Source organism: Clupea harengus, chromosome 18 (genome assembly GCF_900700415.2).
Source record: "Clupea harengus chromosome 18, Ch_v2.0.2, whole genome shotgun sequence".
NCBI lineage: Eukaryota > Metazoa > Chordata > Actinopteri > Clupeiformes > Clupeidae > Clupea > Clupea harengus.
The window spans coordinates 7,174,931-7,196,736 of NC_045169.1; the positions used below are offsets into that span (position 1 = coordinate 7,174,931).

At 44.9% G+C, this 21,806-nt stretch overlaps 3 protein-coding genes across 10 annotated transcripts in view; 2 read left to right on the top strand and 1 right to left on the bottom strand.

Moving 5' to 3' along the window:
* Positions 1-5: 5 nt before the first annotated feature.
* LOC105907157 lies at positions 6-2,871 on the top strand. 2 transcript variants are annotated; one of them, XM_031585302.2, is made up of 4 exons: positions 6-328; positions 543-651; positions 804-892; positions 1,680-2,871. In XM_031585302.2, the coding sequence occupies exons 1-4, from the start codon at positions 299-301 to the stop codon at positions 2,337-2,339; spliced, it is 888 nt and encodes a 295-aa protein (XP_031441162.1). In that variant the 5' UTR covers positions 6-298; the 3' UTR covers positions 2,340-2,871. The 2 variants fall into 2 exon arrangements, with proteins under 2 accessions (XP_031441162.1, XP_031441163.1); XM_031585303.2 differs by lacking the exon at positions 543-651.
* Positions 2,727-20,917, bottom strand: arhgef15b (Rho guanine nucleotide exchange factor 15b). 3 transcript variants are annotated; one of them, XM_031585294.2, is made up of 16 exons: positions 20,898-20,917; positions 14,002-14,543; positions 10,246-11,187; positions 10,082-10,121; positions 9,932-9,984; positions 9,438-9,718; positions 8,584-8,744; positions 8,021-8,173; positions 7,415-7,544; positions 7,007-7,081; positions 6,366-6,458; positions 5,890-6,044; positions 5,121-5,285; positions 4,679-4,764; positions 4,459-4,563; positions 2,727-4,207 (listed from the first exon to the last, which is right to left on the bottom strand). In XM_031585294.2, the coding sequence occupies exons 2-16, from the start codon at positions 14,465-14,467 to the stop codon at positions 4,041-4,043; spliced, it is 3,072 nt and encodes a 1,023-aa protein (XP_031441154.1). In that variant the 5' UTR covers positions 14,468-14,543; positions 20,898-20,917; the 3' UTR covers positions 2,727-4,040. The 3 variants fall into 3 exon arrangements, with proteins under 3 accessions (XP_031441154.1, XP_031441152.1, XP_031441153.1); XM_031585292.2 differs by lacking the exon at positions 20,898-20,917 and adding an exon at positions 19,447-20,373; XM_031585293.2 differs by lacking the exon at positions 20,898-20,917 and adding an exon at positions 14,792-15,755.
* Positions 20,918-20,919: 2 nt separating this feature from the next.
* Positions 20,920-21,806, top strand: part of hdlbpb (high density lipoprotein binding protein b) — a 23,156-nt gene continuing 22,269 nt past the window's right edge. For 4 of the 5 annotated variants that reach the window (XM_031585287.2, XM_031585289.2, XM_031585290.2 and 1 more), the window contains exon 1: positions 20,920-21,042. The gene's annotated coding sequence lies outside the window, so the exon portion shown is untranslated. Of the gene's footprint in view, positions 21,112-21,806 lie in introns of all 5 variants that reach the window. The other variant, XM_031585288.2, reaches the window with a different exon arrangement.

A 21,806-nucleotide genomic window follows, 5' to 3' on the forward strand; every position in this document is an offset into this window, starting at 1 on the left:
AAAGTGCTTGGTAGTGATGCACCATTAGATTCCAACCCCTAATGAAGCACGCAATTATTTATAATAGTTCACCTGTCTATAAGCCAATCAAAAGACACATCCGTTGACTTGATTCATTTCAGGTGGTTGCTGGGCTGCACAATTTAGGAACGCTGCGCTATTAATACAAATCCACCGGGTGGCGCAATTAACATTTTAAAATAATCTCACAAGGAAACGGTGTGTCTTCAGTTTCTGCGTTTGGTCGTGTTGCAACGACCCATCTTCAGTGACTTTTCGTGTATACTTTTGCAGGGACATGATGAATAATGGCACATCGCTGCCCGGCGTGAGTTGACCTATAAATACGATCCTGGTATAATGTGGGCCGAGTTTAGCCTTACATTTTAAGTTTGTTTAAAAGGGCCTTAGTCTTCAGTCATAGTTGACCTGCCCCCGATTAGCGAACCCTCTTATTGGTTCAGAAATAGACCCTTGGAAAAACAGATATGGAATCACAGTTCGTATTTTTCTACTACCATCTGTTCAATGTTTTCTTGTAGAGACGACCTGCTGTCTTGACCCCCTACTCCAATCGCACAATAAGTCACCCTACGTTCATGCCGATTTATCAAGAGTCTCTACAGAGGTGGTCGTCTGCTAGTCCTCCATGTGAGAGCTGGGGTTGGGCTGGTAACCTGCAGACTATTGGCATGGTTTTAATATTCAGTGAACTTGTTGTCACTCATTGCCATAAGCTCTTTCATACATGGTTAATCATTTTTCTGCAAAGCTTCAGCGGCTGTTTTCTGTATCATTTACAGTGGCAGTGATGACCCCGCTGGATTTCTACTACACGGACCCCAACCTGCCCCCAGGGAGCCGGATACCCAATATTGTGACAAAGTTTGAGGTCAGGGAAAAGTTATGGAACGATTTTAGTTTGTTATTTTCCTTGAAATCAGTAGTGGAGGTATACATTTAGTCAGCTGCAAGTGGTGCCTGCAAAGCGGCACAGGCTGTGTTTCTGCAGTCCATAATCACAACAGATTAATCTTGTCCATGCTGTAGATACTGGGGCTTTTCTCAAATCATCCTCACCCCACGCATGACCTGTTAAATTGAATTTTTGAACCATCAAAACTAGCAAATGATTTTATGGCCCACTCGATAGAGTGACAGGGGCTTTTAAGCAACAACATTAATTCTGTGTATTAATTTCACAATCTTTAAACACATAGAATATAATGAGATCTGTGATATTAACTATGGGTGATCCAGCTTACCCAGGATTAGATACATTTTCTGGCTCAGGAAGGTCGCTGGTGAGGTTTTAGGGGGGTTGGGGGAGAGACTAGGGGCCAGCATAACCCATGTGAGATTAAAGTGGGATCAGACAGACTGACCAGTTTAATAAGATTGGCCCCTGCTCTGCTCAGACAGATCTAAGCAGTGGGCTTTTTGGAGGAAATTGCTCTTGTAACGACAACATGGACCAAAGGCCATGTGCATGAATGTTACATGTAACATAGTGCATGTGGTTAAGGTATTAATGATACAATGGTTGATACAATGGAAGAAGTTGTAGCGCTGTAGAATGATTTAGTAGTTTATAAGCGTTTCATTTTAGAAATCTGTCGTCTACCCTATTTACACGTCCCATCATTTCATTTCCACTTGCTCTGCTCCCATGTCCCTAGGCCATGGAGAACTTCCAGCTCAACACTCCAGCACCCATCATGTCTTCTCAGCTCGCTCCCCTGGTCCAACCAGACCCCTTTCTTAGTGGCACCCACCCCATCCGCAACCTAGGGACCCGGTCATGGACCATAGACCTTTGCCACCGTCCCCACCCCTACATACAACGGCCTCAAACCGAAGGAACACTGGAGGTCATTCAGATGTCTCCGGCAGAAGATGAAGCCATCACATCACTGCTGCTGCTCCACCATAGCACCGGCACCCAGCAACATAAAGTCAAGAGGTCACCATCTCCAGGACTCGTGGCTCAAATGCAACAGCATCCTGTTCAGTCTCCTTCTGCTGACGTTCTCAGTCAAGGCCAAGAAGCCGTCTTAACAACGTCAGAGATCGCTCCTGAAGCTTCCTCATTGAGTGTGGTCACCACAACTGTTAACAAACGCCACTCCAAGGAACATTGCAACACTCCGCAGGAAATCTCCCCATCTGGGCTCTCAGAATACCATCCTGAGCTTCATCCTGGTTCGCCTGAACCATCGACCGAGCTTGAAGACCGGCCTGGTTTGAGTTTGGTTGCACAAGTAGGTGGTGGTGGTGATTCCTTTGAATATCCAGATCTTCTTGCGGGTGTAGATTGTCCTCTCAGACCTGCAGTGTAACCAGAGTGCAATGGATGTAACAGACATGAATCATAAAGTCCTAAATCTCATGTGACCAACCTGAAGGAGGCAGGTCATCTGAAATGCCATTAGATAAGGGGTAGTTATGTGGATGTGTGGTGTCTGTCTACCTCCTCTACCAGAGGAAAAGATAAAAGAGATTTTTTATGTTCTTGATTGTGTTTATTGTGGTTCCAAAAAGTTTTAAATCCTGCTCTTGTTATATTTTTTCCCCCCCCATAGCTTGTGTTTTATTTTTCACATTTTCACACTTTTTTGCTACTTAAGTGCATGTGATATACTCTGATATATGCTTGGATATGTTTTTTTGAATGGCTTGGCTATTTACGAATCCTCCAACCTTTGTTTAGATGTTTATTAAAATAGAAAAAGGCATGACTTTGTTTTATTTTTTTTACTTAAAACAGTTTTAAATGGGAGGAAATCCATCCTCTCTTGCATATAATACATATATACAATTAAAAAAGACAAACCTGCGGTACTTGTTTTTACTGACTACAAGTAGATGCTGAGCTGCTGACTGTCTCAATTCTACCAAAATGAGCAGTTAGCCCTTATTGTGCTGTTTAAATCCTGATGTTTGCTTTTTTATAAAGCTTTGTTGCTTTCATATGCTAAATTAACAGACACACAAATGCATTCAGTTCTCCGCTCCTTCACACGTTCACAGTCCACAAAAAGGAAAAATGACACCATTGGAAAGATACAAGTAGCTGAAGTCCTCACAGGAACAGGATCACAGGTCAGTTTAAGGATGACGACGATAACTTCAGTGCAAACTCAACCATAACCTTTTAAAATTCAAAGCCAGTTTCTATTTTTGTAAAATAAATTACACATTCCGATTAACATAAGAGCATTCCAAGGCAGCAACATTTTTTTTGTCTTCATTTTAGAGTAAACAAACCCAAAGATATGGCAGTTCTCGTGTTCCTGTAGTTCCATGTGGCCAAGTGAAGTAAACATAACTCTTGAGAAAACCATCACTAGTGGTTTGGCACGGTGAACTCGAGCGGAGGACTCTCAATACCAGCCCCGTGTTCAGCATGTGCTCTTGTTCATGGCAGACTTCTCCCAGTCAGGCTAAAATCAGAAGTGGCAGATTCTCAGGAATGGCAGTGATGGCTGACTCAAGAGCGATTGGAATGAAATAGAATTCCTGGAGGGAGGGAGGAGGGGGGGTCCTGTCACTATGGAAATGGGAGGGACTCACTTGATCAGCAGCACATTGCTGTGGAAATGACAGATGTTTGACTGGCTCCTTTGGACAGGAATGGTCAAATATTTTTTAGCTAAGCGCAGGCTGCTGTGTGGAAATACTCACACACAAAATGTACGAGGGTCAGACATAGTTTGCAAAATGTATTTCCATATTTAAAATATATATATATACTGTATATATATATATTCACAAGCAATAAAACTGAAACAGCAGGGAAGTTTCCATGATTGCAACGGTCAGTTTTCAAAGGTAGCAAGCGCTCCAGACAAACGCTCCGTTTTTTTTCCATCCTTCACCGTGGCCTAAATCCTGTAGTTTTGAGAGAGTCTTCCTGGGAGAACCATTTTGTGGTTGATTAAAAAAACACTGAAGAACACCCGCCCATTGTTTCACAGGCACCCCAATGTCTTGTGCTTTTTGTTCATGTGCTTTTTTTGTTGTTGAAGTTTTCCCGTCTGTTAAAGGGTCAGCCGGCCCTTGCCGGTGACAATGCTGGCCGCCTGAATGACACGGTACCGCTCCCGGAGGTTCCTGCGCCTCACATGCTCGTTGGTAATCTCCAGAACGTTCGCTATTGGGAACCAGCCTTTCTGTCCGTCAGACAACCGGATGCCCTCATAGCAACCTGAACAGGGGAAGGGAGAGAGAGCAAAAGGGTTAGGGGAAAAAATGCAGAAAAGACAAGAAAAGAAGGACATTAAATGAGTTGCTTTTGTGCAGAACCACTGACTAGCTGTGGAACGTTTACTGGCCTGAGGTTAGTCTACTGTAGTGAATGCATCTCTGGATTAAGCTTGAGTGAATGGACTCTCTAACTGAGGTCTTTGCATATAGGGGCTACACCTTAGGGTCTACACCTCAGGGGCTCATGCTCACCCTCATTGGTTTTGCGGATGACGTTGATGATCTCGGTTGGCTCAAGGCTGATCTCATCAGCCTGCTGAGCCACATACTGCTCCACACACTGCACCTGTGGACAGTCTGATGTATGCACACAAACACACACACACACACACACACATCATTAAAATCAACAGTTGAAATCCTCTTCATAACGGCAGCTAGGCTATAGTGTTTTGAATTGCCCAGTACTAACCCCAGTCATCATATATGACTTCATCTGCATCCCTGTCGATGTCGTCTGGATTCGGGAACGCGGCAACCCACCTGTGCACGTCCGACCTACGTAAAGAAGGATAAATCAGAATCAGAATCAGAATCAGAAAAGTATTTAATGGAGCATGTTCCCAATGCCCCCCTGTCCAAAGCTGCACGTTGTACCTGTGCTGTGATTAGAAATGGAAAAAAAGAGTTCACAGTCATGTATATCCATTGTTCAAAATGACTTACAATGGTATTTGATACAAGAACAGGAACATAATAATCAAGTCAAAATAGCAGTGTCACAGATCCAAATACTTGTTACTAGTGGGCATATACGTTTGTTACTATGGGCATACATGAGTTCCTGCTTTCAGTCTTGAAAGAAGTCATAATAGTCATAAAGCTTTATGGTCCAGCACCGACGGCCCACTCACTCGGTAGCAGCCTTCAGCACGCGCTCGACGAGGCGTCCCTGGTTGTTCTCCAGCAGGGTGAGGAGGAAGCAGTTGTCCAGTCCCCCGCTGGGCAGCTCATTCCCCAGGGCCTTCACCTGGACCAGGGAGCGGTGTGCGTAGTCCAGAACCACAAACCGCTCGGAGCTGGAGCAATGTGTAGACATAGTGCAGTTTCAATTAGTTTTCATACGCACATACCAGTGGCTTTGGCTGACTGCTGTTTCCATGGAGATGTACACACGTTATCTAAATGTTTTGATAGTCAAAAGTGTCGCACCGCCTCCTATAAGGACAAACAGCTGAAATAGCAGTGCGTTTTTCTTTATTATGTAACAACATATGCAAATGTTAACCACAGACCACTGGCCTTCTGTTATTTATTGTCCATGATGAGGTCCATAAATGGCCCTGCTGCTGTTAGACTACGTCTCACCAGCTCGGTTTTTGAAGAGATTATGAAACCATAGTAGATTTTTCACCAGGGTTGGTTAAACCTGTCGTCTGTTAACCTCAAAAGTTTTTCAGTGCCGTTTAAAATATTTAAGTATTTTTTTGTGACAGTGGTTTAACTGACTGTTCACGTCATTCTGCTGCGGGATTCAGAACAAAACAAACTTTCTTCCTATTGTCAGCATGCAGTCTCATGAAATACATTCACTTGTATGAGCAGAGCTACATAAATAGAATCTGATGGCAGGAAGTGGGTGTGTTTGTGTGATCCAGAGTGGTAATCATACGCAGGCCTCACCTCTTCCTACTGGCGATGACGAGGAGGTCATTGAAGAGGTAGAGGAAAACAGGTGTGGATTTGGGCCGCAGCTTGAAGATCGTTCCACCCTTTGCCACATCCTGCAACTCCCCACGTTTCTCTAGGAAGCGTGTCTGAGAAATTATGGGCACTGCCTGCAAAACAAACATGGGACACGTGTAAGAAATGCTTCCAGAAATTCAAATAAAAAAAAACTCCATAGAAATGTCAGTAATGCAATTTTTTCTTAAAGTACAGTATATGAATATAGCTGCATTAATGTTGTGGAGACATTGCAATATTATCAAATGTCGTAAAAGAAATAACATAAAGAATACTGAATAACCCAAACCCTGGGAATATAAAATGTTACACAGAAATACAAAGAACACTACACACAGGTGGAAACCCATCCTTACTGGGATGCAAGCCAGCAGCTAGAGACCTAAATGACTGCGCTGGTGCTCTCAGCTCACCTTGAGTTTGTCAAACTCCAGAGTCTTGTTGATGTCAATCAGCTCCTCCATCTGTTTCATCCTCCCAACCTGTGTGTTGCACTCGACTATAATCTACAGAGAGAGAGAGAGAGAGAGAGTGAGTGAGAGGTTATAATAAGTAGAAAGTGTAGGAAGGGATAGAACATGGGGAAAATATACGCAGATAGTGTAGCAGCAGTGGGTGTGTAAAGTATTTTAAAAAGAGACAAAGAGAAAAGAACAGAGATGTCCAGTGAGAGCAGGGATCCAATGATGGGTGTAGCGAACAGCTTGTTTTCATTGTTTCCGACCGCTTTCTCTTGAGATACGTACAACTCCCACACCGCAGCTAAAAACAAATGAGATCGGCAACCTGGCCCGTTTACACTACTGATACTGTAGAGAGACTGCAGAAAAAGGAATGCAACAATCTCAAAAAAGCAAATCAATTCCTAGTCCAAATCATTTTGTGTTCCGGCAACTGTCCATCCCCGCTTCTCACTAGGATAGGAAATCCTCTGGAATAACTGAGACAATGGACTGGGATAGTGACGTCACTCCACAGGAGCGGGCCAGGCCTTGGCGAGACACAGGGAAGTCTAGGGATGGAAAGGCATGGACAGGGTGGGGTGGGAGAATACCTTTGAAACGGACGCCAGGGCCTTGGAGGCGGTCTGCTCCTCCCTCGTTCCCTCCTTGGTTCTCTTCAGAATGTTCTGGATAAGCAAATAAGTAAACATAACTTATGACATATATACATATACATATGCCCTCATAACTAACACGGTTCTCGTTATGTTTTATTTACCAGAAAGCTGTCTGGAGCTACTGCTCAGTGTGGCTCTGCATTTGAATACTGCTCCACTGCCCCTATTGATTGCAGTCCCGTGGGGCTCAATTACTGATTACTCATTATATGCCTACTGACAAGCCTTCACTGCTAATGAAGTCTCTATAGCCTCTGCTCTGTCGACTCAGCTGATCCTTGATCAGTTCACGGCGGTTGGTTTGCACGCATCCCACTGAGCGGCTCCCATCCTGCAGCTCACCTCGATCAGCATCTTGATCCTGGTGATGCGCTGGAAGGGCAGCAGCAGGAAGGACATGAAAGGAAGCCTCTGGCACTTGGTAGACTCCTGCAGACGGAGGAGGACGCCGGCGAACACCGTGTTCGATCGCCTGCTCAGGAAGCACAGCCCACAGCAGCAGCAATCAAAGCAGAAGGACAGTCAGGAGCAAAACAGGACACGTGCAGTGAGCAGCTTTGATGTGGCAAAATGCGGCATTTTCCATGGTATGGTAAATATACGTCCATATTTCATTCATTAAATTCAACATTAAAACTTAAAGCTCAATAATTGTTTACATGATTTTATGATGAGGTGAATGAGCTGTTGGCTGCTGTTGACTGGATAACAGCATAGTAGGCCACAGACTCATGCATCACTGGCCTCTTTTATGCACTCAGCCAACTACCCTGTACAGGATCGTTTTCTGCAAATCCATCTCTTCTGAAAGTGAGCTACCGGTATGTGTGCAGTTACTGATCAGTACAAAAACAGTGATGTGAGTACCTATACAAATTGTTTAAATGTGGCCCTTTAAAAATGACACACTAACAGGTATTAGCAGTTGCCACGACAGCGGTTACTCACATGAGGGAGGTGTAGGTCTTCTCCTGGTAGATCTGGTTCCGCACATAGTCGATGTAGGCGGGGAAATTGTGCTGGGCGTGGTAGTGGATGATGTCACATATGTCTGTGATGATTAGGCTGTACTCCATGCGATCTTCTAGATCCTTCAGAAACCTGCCAAGTTCAAACCCCACACACTTCTATTTTCTCTAGGAGGCTGGCATTTAATAACAATGTACTATTACTAGCACTTATTGTACTATTACTATTACTAATTACTATTACTTCATAGTCATTTAATGCCCAGAGCAAAGGGCAAAAAGGTCCAGCAAAGGCTTCATACAAGCCAGGGCAAGGGGTAGATAGTGGAAACGGACTGTTTCACCACACAGGGCATGGCCATATTCACCCTCTTTCTGCACTTGCAGAGCTTGTTAGACACACCTGCCTATGAGACTACCCTTGCAAGAGGGGCTGGCCACCACTGACTATTCCTAATGCACTCAATGCGCTTCTGATTTCACGTCCCCCCCTAGTGTTCATCGCCTCTTTCTCTTTGTCTTTTTGTTGTGATCCCTCCTTACCTCTCGCTGACCTCGCGGATGCGCAGGATGTTGGAGAAGAGCGGCACCCTGTCCCTGATGATGAGGGTGTCCTGCAGCTCCCGCGAGTCCATGAAGTGTTCCGTCAGCACGCGCAGAGAGCGCAGGTAAGACACCTCAGAAGTAAGCACCTCAAATATACTCTACACACACACACACAGACACAGACACACACACACACACACACACACACACACACACACACACACACACACACACACACACACACACACACACACACACACAGACAGACAGACAGACAGACACACACACACACACACACACACACACACACACCACACACACACACACACACACACAGACACACACACAGACACACACACACAGACACAGACACACACACACACACACACACATTTGTAGATGTTTTGTTTCGAAGTGTGACATATTATTTCACTGTTAAAGGTAGTAGGAAGGATATTTCAAAACATGTTGCACTCCTTGCTCCTTCTCCTCTATCCAACAACAAATATCATCTTTCTAAATTTCCTCCTATTCATTTTACCGACCTCATGACCTTCTTAAACCCCCTCCCCCCTTCCACCCCTTTGCTTCCCCTTCACACTGTCCACTGCCCATTTGCTCCTTCTCCTCTGCCCCTTGTTCACCATAGTTTCATCACCTCTTCCTGTCTCCTCCTCCTCCTCCTCATCTCTTCACGCTCTCCTCCCAACCCATAGCCTCTTCCTCCCCTCCCCTCTCCTTCCTCCCCTCTTCCACCCTTCTCTCTACCGCTTTCTCTCTCTCTTCTCTGTCCTCCTTTTGCGTCGTTCTCCCCCTCTTCCCATTTCTTACCCATCTTCTCCCCCACTCACCTCCTGGTACTTGCACTCGTCAGAGCTGAGCTTCTCCAGGACGCCGCTGTCCCGGACGGCTGGCAGGTCCTGCCAGAGCGTGCTCCGTGCTCCCTGGGGGATGGGGCTGGCCCTGGAGCCCAGCGCCCCCCCGATCCCTCCCATCACTGAGGCCACGGATCCGCGGCGGTGGCCGTGGTCCATCTGGAAGTCCACGCTGGTCTTGCTGATGTTCCGGCACACTGTCTGCTGGCGGATGGCCTTGGTGATGACCGATTCACGGTACGTCTGGTAAAGAGGTTCTAAAGGCAGAGTGGGAGAAAGTGAGGCATGAAGGTAGATAGATGGATGGGTGGATAGAGAAAGAAAGATAGAAGGAGGACCAGAGAGATATCAGCATTCAGCATCAGCATTAGGGTTTTTGCAACTCACACTGGGGTATGTGCAACTCATTAATATCAGTTACAGTCAGATGAATCTGCAATTTAAATTCAGTGTAAATAATTCATCCTTACCATCCATACTTTCCCAGTCTATTGACTGCTTCCTAGGCGGTGCAACTGGCGGTCTAAAATGTTGAATATGAGTATTAAAGTAATGAAAGCACCACAACAGAAAAAGTACACTTGAAAGCTTTAGTACAAAGATGGAGATGGGAGTCTTACTTGTCTTTGTCAACATCCTCCTTTCCTTCACAAATCTCATCTTCACCTCCCACAAAAGAGTTTAGGAGGAGATAGAAAGAAATATCATCATCACCAAATGTTATGATTAGGAGGAATTCAGATATACTATCTGCATATATACACACATTGTGACATGAGCTCACCTGTGCTTGGGGGAAGAGAGTTTAAGGACTGACTGCTATCACGGAGTCCATTCTGTCCTAGTTTGCTAGGTGGGACTGGAGGATGTCTATGAGGGCGTGGGCTGGCTGGGGGACTGGGCAAAGGTGATGCCTGGCGCAGGGCACGTCTCTCATCGGGAGAAGGCTGGGGCAGCGCAATGCCCCCCCAGGGCTTCTCTGGAAGGAGGGGCACCCTCGGTGGGATGGCTGGAGGGGGGCTGTCGTCGCTCGTCGTGGCAGCGTCCATTTCGTCAGACGCCGAGGACGAGAGCTTGGATCTTCGAGGGGGCTTGATGCGGATGAGCGGGACCTGGGGCTCGTGGGGCCGCTGGTTCACTCCGTCCACCACGATGTTGATCTCGTAGATGTCCGAGTCGTCGTCCATGGATTGGGCTTTGGAGAAGCCCCCGGGGGAGAGGGCGCTGGTGGTGTAGGAGGTGAGCACCACGTGTGGCCCAGGGTCTGATCTCCTCCTCAACTGTTCGCCAACCAGCTCCAGGGTGTGCTGGAACTTGGCCTTGCTCGTCAACTCCCCGTCACCACTTGCACTCTCGCTCTCGTCGGAGCTCCCGCTGAGGTACAACTCCACTTCATCCTCATCTTCATCCTCTGCTCCCAATCCTTCCTCCTCCTCCTCCACCTCTTCCTGTCTAGCATCCCCCTGCTCCACTACTGTCCTACTCTCGCCCTCCCCTCTCCTCTCTTCATCTCCTTGCTCTCCCCTGGCACCCACCACCTTCTCTGTTACTTCCTCCGCCCCATCCTCCAGGGGTACCCACACCAGCTTCATGCCAGGACACACCAGATGGCACACACAGCTGCAGTTCCTCACACAGCGAGGGCTGGGGGGAGCGTCCCGACACTTGTCCACCTCCGTCTCCAGGCCAGCGGCAGACAGCAGCTCTCCTTCCTTCCCATCAGGAGCTGTGAGGAATTGAGACGTCGGTCACATTACACTGATCCAGATTTCATATTACAGTTCACACTGCATAGCGGAATGGGGCCACAGTGTCATTTTGAACTACATCACATTGGCCTGCAGTGATCCCCAATTATCCCTCTTCATACTTGTTGAAGAATTACTGACTGTCAACAACATGTGTTCAAATGTAGCCTGAGGGATCAGTATCATTACTTCCTTCCTTCCTCATAAACGACTTTTTCTTGTGAGCAGGCGAGGGACAATCAGGTTACAGAGTTTGAATGTGAAAGACAAAACGGGATAACGTGTGTGATAAGCTCGGCCAGTTACATGCAAAAAAAAAAAAGACACAACTAAAGGAACATGTCTTGATGTCAAGGAATTCTGTTCTTCAGGAAAGAAAATGACCAAAGACGACTCTCTTGTTGTCCTACACACAGGCCTTGAGAGGCTCTTTCTTGTATGATGTTTTCATTTCCTGCGGATGAAGGTCAGCCCTGTAAGACTCACATGATGCCTTTCCATTAAAATGTCTGATTTTACCAGCTTTGAGCACTCTCATTTCTCTCTGTCCTTCTCACCATCTTGACAGAGGGAGCAGATTATTACCAACATTCTATCTCCTGCTTCACCATTTTGAGATGCTATAGGGACATTACTTTTCAAGGTTCACCCGACGTTTACCTTTTTAAATGAGATCGAGTCACATGAAGTCAACATGGCCGGGTCACACTGACATGTCTGACACCTACCTGTTCCTCTGTGGTTACAACTGTGTGCTTACCACTAATCCCCCTTTCTCTCCCTTTGCCTCCCTTTCTCTCCACTCATCCCCCTTTCTCTCCATTTTCCTCCCTTTCTCTCCCTTTTCCTCTGTTTGTCTCTGGGCTTAAACATGCGGACGTTTCTTAGTGGCTGCTTTCGAACCCCCCGATATCACCACAGCTCCATGTTTCTGCAGTGACCTCTTAAGTGTTGTCTTGTGAGTCAGTGACCTCTTCAGTGTTGTCTTGTGAGTCAGTTTGCTCTCATTCGTCAGCTTGTCTTCCATAGACTCACAGACATTCTGCTGGATCTTGCTGAATGCCCTCTTCCCACTGTCTGCCATTTTAAAGCTAAGAGTTATCCGATCTACTCTCTCACACACCGACACGACAGCAATAAGTGCAACTCCGTTTGTTGTTGAATTTTAAGAGTTTATTGGCCTTCTTCAACTGCCAATGCTTTACTGGTCCAAAGTCTAAGCACTAAAAAGTAGCTTAAAAAGCAATTAAACAAATACTCCTTGTTTGTGTGTATAGCTGAGGCTCGAAGCCCATATAAGCACAGTGTTCATCAGGCCAAGACATTAAGTCTATTCCTAAACTGAATAACTGTGTGGGATGCAGACAAATTCTTTGAATAAATTATTTACCCAGACGTCCATATGGCTTAGGCCATAAACTCTCAGCCCAGGCTAGTCTGTAATATGAGCTATATGTGAAGTCTCTTTCCTGCAAAGTCTGTTCCTACATATGTATCCTGTGATATAGCAGCTCAGTATCACGATAAGAAAACAGCTCCACTCCACGTTTTATCTCTGGGAGGTAATATAACCATTAGCTGGGAGCCTTACGGGAAGAGAGTCCACTGAACAGCTATGATAAACACACTTCACACAGAAACCAGGTGGAGCGGTGAGATATTGGACATCCTTGCCGTTTCTTTAACAGGTGTGAATGAATGAATGAGGGATCAAAGGCATCTATTTTAGATAACAGGAATAATGATGATCATGATGACGCACACCACTCTAGACAGCAGTTGACTCTGGAAAGAATCTGATGCTGATCTGGTGAAAGCAGTGGTGGTTTTTGGGATATGTGGTTTAGATTAATATCTTAGAGAGACATTTGAGAGTGTGTGTGTGTGTGTGTGGGGGGGGGGGGGTGGTATGGTAGGGGGGTATCCACCCTCTCACAACATTTACCAGAAAGGACTCCCCTCCTTTTTTACTGTTTTCTGGTAGTAATCCATTTGTCTGTAATTTCTGAAAGTAAATAGCTATAATCTTACACCAGGTTGATCTAAAAGCTTTCAAAAGTGTTTTTCTTTGTGGGTGGGTGGGAGTCGCTGCACAGGATGAAATAAAAGACGTGCTCAAAAAGGAGATCTGAGGCTGCTGGTTGAGAACAGATTCGCCTAAAGCACCTCCCTGCTTTTCTATGGCAAACACAGAACAGAGAGAAGCAGTGAAGGGAGGATCGAGTTTCTCTGTGAGAAAATAAATTAAAATGGGGGTAAATAAATATGGCCTCTCATGCTCACTTCCTGAATCTTTCAGCCTGTCAAAACAGAAGACATTTTCGGGGCTCTCCCATTTTAAAGCCTAATTAAAACCCAAATGGTAAATCAATACTCACAAATGGCTAGTTGCATGGTTTAAATGACTTGGAGGAATGCCCTAAGGATGTTGGGATTATCTTCAAAAAGTCTAAACATGCAACGTATGAAGTCAACACAGAGATATGAAAACATTGTCATACAAAGCAATGGTATACACGTGGTGTGCTGTATGTTCCAACAGCCCCATTGCGCTTCTGTTTACACCTTTTAGACACACGCCACTGGGACACACACAAGGTGTGTGCTGCCTGTACACCAACTAAACCTGTTTCTCTGTGACTAAGTTACACAGCCACACAACTGTTTTAGATATGGATACAGCCAACAGCGGACAATTCATGGTTTTAAGTGACACATCCAGGACAATGATGCAGTGCACTAGAGTAGTGGAGGGGTAACAAATATTAACGCAGAAACAATGGGTTGCTTACCTGATCGCCCCCCTTCCACAATGACGGGTGCAGAGCCACTCCTCACCCTCGCCCCCGGCGTGTTCCCGTACACCGGCACATTGGGGCTCTTGCGGAGACGGCTCCGTTTCATAGGAAGAGGAGGGGCCTGGTCGGGCACAGCCTGGGGGCCCTTGGACACTCTGGGTTTGGGCATCACCTCCGGCGCTTGTCTCTGGGGGCTCGTCTTGTCCGCCCCATTGGAGCCGTTGGAGACAACGGTCCCGGTTCCTGGCGACGGCGCCTGGGTTTGGGCCGGACCCGGGGATGGCTCCGGCTGGTTGAACTTGTTGACGATGTGTTTCACCTTCCCAGATTTCCCAGGGATGCCTTTCTCCGTCTGCGGGGGATCTGGGGTGGGTTTAGAGGGAACTGGGGGCCTAGGCTTGACCTCCGGTTTGGAAGGGGGGGCGGACAGGGCGCAGACTGCGGACTCTGGGACAGACATTTTTGCCGTTGTATGTTCTGGCTGGCCCAAAGTTGGGCAGCAAGGTGAAGGGTCAAACAGGGCTAGTCATCATCATCTAATGGGAAGAAAAAGAGTGCGAGAGAGAGAGAGAGGGAGAGAGAAAATCAGGTCATGATTATTGTTTATAGATCATTTTATGATTGGACATTCACATTGTAAACAGGAGTTGAAATCAAAATGACAAACAGTGAAACACCAAGAGAAGAGGAGAGGAAGAAAAAAACAACTGGAGTCTGCTCAATGTACACATTAAAAAGGGAGTCTGCTCAATGTACACATTTAAAAAAATGGAGAGGTACCCACCCTCTGTCCCTATCTGTGGATGTACTCAGCTAAAACAATTTCAGCAACGCATGAAAATGCAGCTGGCCAACTACGCCCAGTTCCCTTCTATAGCAGACTGTCTGTGACATCAGAGTAGGAATCCCAGCTCAAGTAAATAAGAAAGTCTTGCAACACCGCAGTGCTGTGAGGACTTTGTCCTGGAGAGAGACACACCCCATGTTCAAGTGACAGACACATTCCCAACTAAAAGGAGCAATGATGTGAAAAAAGAAAAAAGAAAAAACTCTGCAGCGTTATATCAAAATGGGTTGCAATTACATTGTACTCTACTAGGCAGATAAGATGGATGGCAGTCGTTCATTATTTCTAATTACCTTTTGGGACAATAGTGCAATTCAGGTACAACATTACAGCCATATTCCCAGCACCACATTAGAGCCAGCCAGCTCGTGACATCATGGCAGTGGCCTCAAGTTACCCATAACTTATAACTTTTTTTTTTAAGACAGTCAGACTGAACAGTCTGTCCCAGCTTTCATTTGTGAAGTTAATGATAAACATAACAAAAGACCGCAGCAATAGCCTGACGGTCTGTGCAGTAGCCAAACACAGCATATGCTGAATGAAGCTGAAGCTGTTATTGTAATGCATCCAAAATGAAGGCTGGCTAATGCCAAGATTACTTCACAGAGATTTACAGAGAGCGCTGCGGGGGCTCAATGGCCCTTTCTTTCACCAAAATCCGGATTTTGTTACATAGTGCACACACACCGAGACACTTCTGTTGCGCTCGGCGTAGATGTTTTAACCGCTACAAAAGGGATTTACAAAGGTGTGGAGACAACAGGAGATTTAATGTAGCGTTAAACCACCAGGGGATATAAGAAATAATTGCATTAAAATTACAAGCCAATCAAAAACTAGACATAGAATATGTCTGCATGATATGAGGACTGGGATATACAGTACATTCATTAAACTGCACAGCAAAATTGAATACAAATAATTGCATTTAAATTACAAACCAATCAAAACAACGCCGTCACGGAATGCATCCTTTTATATGGATGTGCATATTTACACAAATGGCACATCATACCCATAGTCCAGCTCATCTCAGAGTTACAGGATTCTAAATGACACTTTACAATTAAAGTGATTTACTGGGAACTGTGAGCCTGGGGCTGCAACAGGGAGAATAGATTGTATGAAAGAAACGCATTTGTAGAACTACTACACGTCAAATTGTATCATGGGTAGGCAAGTTAATAAGACAAAGTAAAACCAAAAAATCTATTAAAACCTCCACGTTTGGAGAGAAAAATGGACTGGCTTAAACTGCACAAACTGAATACTGCCTACAGGTCTCAAATCTCCCTCTTGAACTGATGACCTCGTGTAGGAGTATGTCCAAACCTCGCTGCTGCTATTCAGAGAAGCAAACAAGGAAACACAAACAAACTGTGTAGGCAAATCTGTCACATTGAATGGCTTGACAAAGCACAAAAAGCTTACTGGTATGATAACAATGCATGGTATGGGTAAAGCCAATAGTATAGGCCAAATACGTGGAGCCCTCTGCACAGTGAAACAACAGTGGTGCCTGTCAAGGTGTCAACAGACAAGGTGAACCAATGAAAAAAGAGAAAAAGAGAATAAAAGCAAAACCAATTATCTTGGTATTTTGCACGCAATGTTACAAGCAGAGAATGTCAAGACATGGGGCTAGGTTGCTAATGGCAGAGATTACCCAGCTCTAACGGAACCTGAAGTGCTGAGCTGGTGATAACAAACAAATGCTGTGACACACTTGGAAGAGACACTGGCATCCTGGGCAGTGGATTTTAGAGAAATGGGCAACGTGTGAACCGCCCCAGTCATATTTGGCAGATGGCTTGGCCACAGTGGTGTCTACTTGGCTGCTGGAGTATTTTTGGAGGAGGGAGGTGCAGGACTTCACTTCATGTAACCGCCTGGTTTGCACCTGCCACAACTATGCCCACTCCCACAGACCCTGAACATGCCCGCCTATGGCACTATTAATGTTTTCCCTTACATGACTCATCTCAGCCATGAAGGAAGGAAGAAAATAAAGAAACAAACAAAAGAATGAATACACAAATAAATCATTGCCCTCACTTCATATTCTCTGTTTTAGTAAAATATTGCCTGTTTTTAAACACCACTTTTCCAGCCTAATGGACTGAGAATTAGCAGGGCTTGATGTATTGTGTGCTTAAGCTGAACATTTGTATTGTCATGCAAATGTCCCTGATGCCTGAAAGCAAAGCCTGTGTACGGCAGCGCTGTCTGTAAACCCTATTCTGTGAGAACTATAATAAACGCTGCACTCTGAATTCTAAAACAAGGCTGCTCAATTCCCAGTTACATCGTAGCATACACGCTCTGGAGCCGATCATGATCTGTAAGTAATGTGATGGTATCTGAACAGGGGTGACAGAGTGTTTCAACAGATTCTCCCATCTGTCAGTACGCTTGATTGGCCATACGGGCCATGTTATTCAGACTGCCTAGTTGGAAGCCCAAGAGGAAATGTTTACCCTTTTTTTCCTCTTTTGACTACAATCGTATGTACACAAATGAGATCCATTCAATTCATTTGTCAGTGAAACGGGTCATACAAAATGAGAGAGAGGAAATGGGTGAGAGGATACCATAGAGGGCGAACCATGGAAGAACCCTACAGATAAGAAAGGGTTTGGAAAGCACACACACCCCCTCCCCCCAATCCAGTGCTTATTCCCAGCACAGTTGTCCTCTTTTGCCAAAAGGAAATACCCACAGTAACAAGCTTGAGTTGACTGAGGGTCAAGCAAGCCTGATAACTATGATACGAGATGTCTGACTTGCTATGGATGATAGCTCTTTGATCTTTGGAGGGTAACAAGGAGTGGCACAGCCAATAAGTGCACTTGAGTCTGTGGGGGAGGGATGCCACAGTGGTGAAGGAAGGATACAGATGACATCATCATATTGGATCCTCCCAAGGTTTTATGACTTATTACCTTCAGAGTGCATTGAGAATTGTGGCTTCCTAGTAAAAGCCATCCATGCGTGTACTGTACATGCACATTTATCATATTTCTACATACATACAACACACATATACACTGACACGCTCACAGAAACACACATACATACACACACACACACACACACACACACACACACACAGACGCACAAAGGCAAACACCACAATTTGTTTTCAAAGTCAAGAGCTCAACAATGTATTTCACTCGTGGCTGGAATTCTACACCGGCTGTTGGGAAACAAAAAAACAGCCCCAGCCAGTTTGACCAGTTCCCCAGCCCCTTGGGGAGGAGGACGCGCTCAAGAGGACATGCCATCCTCCACTGGGTGCCTCAGAGAAGAATGATGAAGGAGAGACGCAGACGGGACATGAACAGCAATCCCTCAAGCATCACACCTGTGGGGCTCTCGCCCCTTGTTGTTCCTCATAACAGACACATCGGAAAAAAAACAAATGTTCCCTTTTCCTCCAAAAGCATGTAGGTATGTGCCCTATACATATAATGCCATGTCATGTGTGTCAACTATGCCTTATTTGACGACACACACCGTTTTGGTTTCATTCGATCACTCTCTCCTGTGCTCTCTTTCTCTCTGCCTGACTGAATCCAGCTGTGATCTGCTATATCATACACTGGGCTGTGACAGGCGATCATGTTCCACTGCTCTACATAGAAGTAACCATTTTACAAGAAGCCTCCATTGTTTATGGTTTAACATTCATGTGTTTGTGTTTTCAGTGTTGTAGCCTAAGGCAAAGTCCCATGCTCAACACTGCACACATAAGTAATTGCTCAACTTGCCACTCACAAGGAAAGGCATGCAGTATAATTTGAAGACAAGAGTAATGCAGGATAGGAAGAGCAGATTATCACGGTTGTGGGAATGTGAACTACAACATACACTTGTGGGCGTGTAGATAGAGATTAATAACCGGACGTCGAACGTTATACCGACTACATCAGACATGCCATCTGTTTGCCAACTGCACGTGATAGCTTCAGACTGTGCTTCAAAATAGACAGACTCAATAGTATTGCATGTGCTCATTGTACATTTGTCAGTGACACTTCATTTATGGCTTTTTGAGACGGTCAAATCTAGTGTCCGGTCCTTCTTAGCAGTTCATCAAGGACAATGTAACAGAAAGGAAGATGGGTTAGTGGGGCATTCTTTCAGACTTTTTGAATGGAAATGCAGCACCCTGTGTTTTGCAAAGAACGAGGGGCAAGCTCAGTGACCTGTTCCATAGACAGCCGGACCGTCAGTCAGTCCGTCAGTTTGGGAGAAATTCATAAGTGGTTTGCTGTGTGGACATTGGGAAATCGAATTCTCTCTCTAGCCCCTTTCTCTGTCGATATTTCAAGGCTATCAATGATTCAGCACGATTGCAGCATTTATTTTAAACATCCATGATGAGACGGCAATGATTTGGTAGCCTAACCTCTGATAGTAGACAGGGGATATTGTAGTTATACATGGTTAACAGCAGACCTGGACATCACAGTCTTCTATAAAACGTGAAATTCTGTCTGGGTTTAAACGACAACTGTCAATTGCAACCTGAAACAGTTTCACATTGAGAACGGGGTCTGATTAAAAATATAAGTGCTGTCACTTACCGAATACGAAATTTGTCAGCGATGCCAGGATATTCTCAGGTAAATAATGGCCGTTGGTTTTTTTTCCCGAGTGAGCTTTGGGCGTCAATTTAGCCTACGCTGAAATAGACAGTCTCCTGTAATACATCCTTGCACATAGCCTGTAATAGGCTAAACTTAATAAACCAGCCTAGTATACGAAAGCTTCGAAAGCATATCCAACATGAAAGTTGTTTGCGGCATAAAACCTAACGCTAAAAACCGATACTCGGATCAGGGCGGGCCCCAACTATTTTCTTGCTGCTTTTGTTGTCTTTGCGGATCATTCATGCGCCCCATACCCTGCTCTTTGTTTCCTGACCGAGTATGCCTGCTGTCGAGCCGGTGTCGGACCCCCCCGCGACTCGACTCAACTCGACTCACTCACCCACTCTCTCTCTCTCTCTCTCTCTCTTTCTCTTTCTCTCTCTCTCTCTCTCCTCGCCAGTGTGTTGATGACGATATCGGGATGAAATCACTGATTCACTGTAGGCCTATGTTGCGATCATTTTTGGATTGCTCGCTGCCAAAATCTAAACTGTGGCATTTTTTGGTCCATGAAAGGATAGTCTACTTTTTATTCCTGAATTAGACAGTGTTTAGACAAGCCTGCTTTCTGTTTTAGCTTTTTAACCCATTGTCGTTTTGGTTTCAGCAAGTGAACTGTTTTGTGGACACCCTAGTTGACCAACTAGCCTACAGGAATTAACCGATACATATTTGTGTACCAGCCAAAAAAAACAAACCTATAAAAAAAAAAACGTGTATTTTATGCTATGTTAATGTGCTCATCAGATGAACGTCAATACGCTTCAGCAGGTGGTCGGTCATATGTGGCATTTTACTTCCACCTAGTGACAAGTCGGCGTGCTAAATAGTAAAAACAAAAAAGCTAAATTAAAAAATTGCTAGGTGTAAATAGAATTTCAATTGATATCCTCTAGTTAAATATCTGAAAGATATCTGATTTTATTTCACAGCCTTTTTAAATGTAGCATTCGTACGCTATTGGAACTATCTGAAAGGCTGCATAGTCTACTATTATTGTTCCATTGAATGGCAAGTAGTGCCAGCACATGTTAGACGCATAAAACTAATGGTGGTCTTTGCACCTACGTATGGTCGTATATGTGCATTAATTAATGCTGTAAAATTTTCTTTGGATATTAGTTCTACCTGTCTGTGTTTTTGCTAATTCCATGAAATAGATTAAGTGGGAGTGTGATATAGAATATATGTCCTAAATCGCCAATTGCTTTGAAGAGTGCTGTGCAAATAATTGTTTCACTGAGATCAGAAATCATGTATCAGCCCGATAGCCTGTTGACCATGAAAAAACACGTATGGGCCTTCAATGGAAACAAAAATAACAATACAAGTTTGTAATATTTAGTGGATTTTTCAGTGGTTTTGCCTTCTGAAGGCAAGCTTACGTTTTACGTCACTGTGCGTGCGATCCCTCCGCGTCCAAGGAATGGGAAGGACAGCCTGACAACCTAACAGAGCGCGTGAATGAGTGTGCGCATGTTTACACCATCAGCTGTCAAATCCGTGTGCCGTTCATTTTCGTCTGAAAAGGTAGGCTCGTTTGTAGTTTTATTTTTGTACGTGTTCTATATGTAATGCCTCTTCGTTCCTACGTAGCTGGTAAGTTTTTGAACGTCCTGGTGCATTCGAATGTCCTGGTATGAGGGGAATTTAAAATCCGCATTCTGTATTGCTTGTTAGTCTGCTAACATGAGCCGTCATTAGAGTCCTAGCTAGCTAGGTTATCATATTTGCCAGAGAGGGTAAGTATGAACATCAAAGTTAAGCTGCTGAATACCACTCCTCTATCACCCCTGAAATGTATTAGTCATTTTGATGAAATGACGTTACACTTCAGAAATATCTGAAATTAAGCTAGCAATGGAAATGATACAAATAGGTATAAATGGTGTATCAGGTACAATGGCTTTTCGATGTTGCACTGTGGCGATGTTGCACTTGTTAGCTTCATTCTAATTTTAGGTGAATAGTCAACTAGCATTTAAAACAGTAGGAAACTATATGCAGATGGTTAAGGTTAAGCAACAAATTGTGCTTAATATCCTATAGCGCGATAGTGTTACACCCTCTCTTTGCTAAGTACCTGAAATTTTCCGGACTAGAGAAGAAAGCCAACGCTACAAATCGTTAATGTATTATTGGGTTAGCAGTATATCTGCTAGCTCGGCACTTGTCGTATTAACCACAGTTAATACTCATTTCTCTTTTTAAAACCGACAGGCTAAACCAAGGTTGGCTGGATTTGGGCAGTGAGCTGTCACCGTCAAAACCAAACAACGTTCTGTCACACTGTC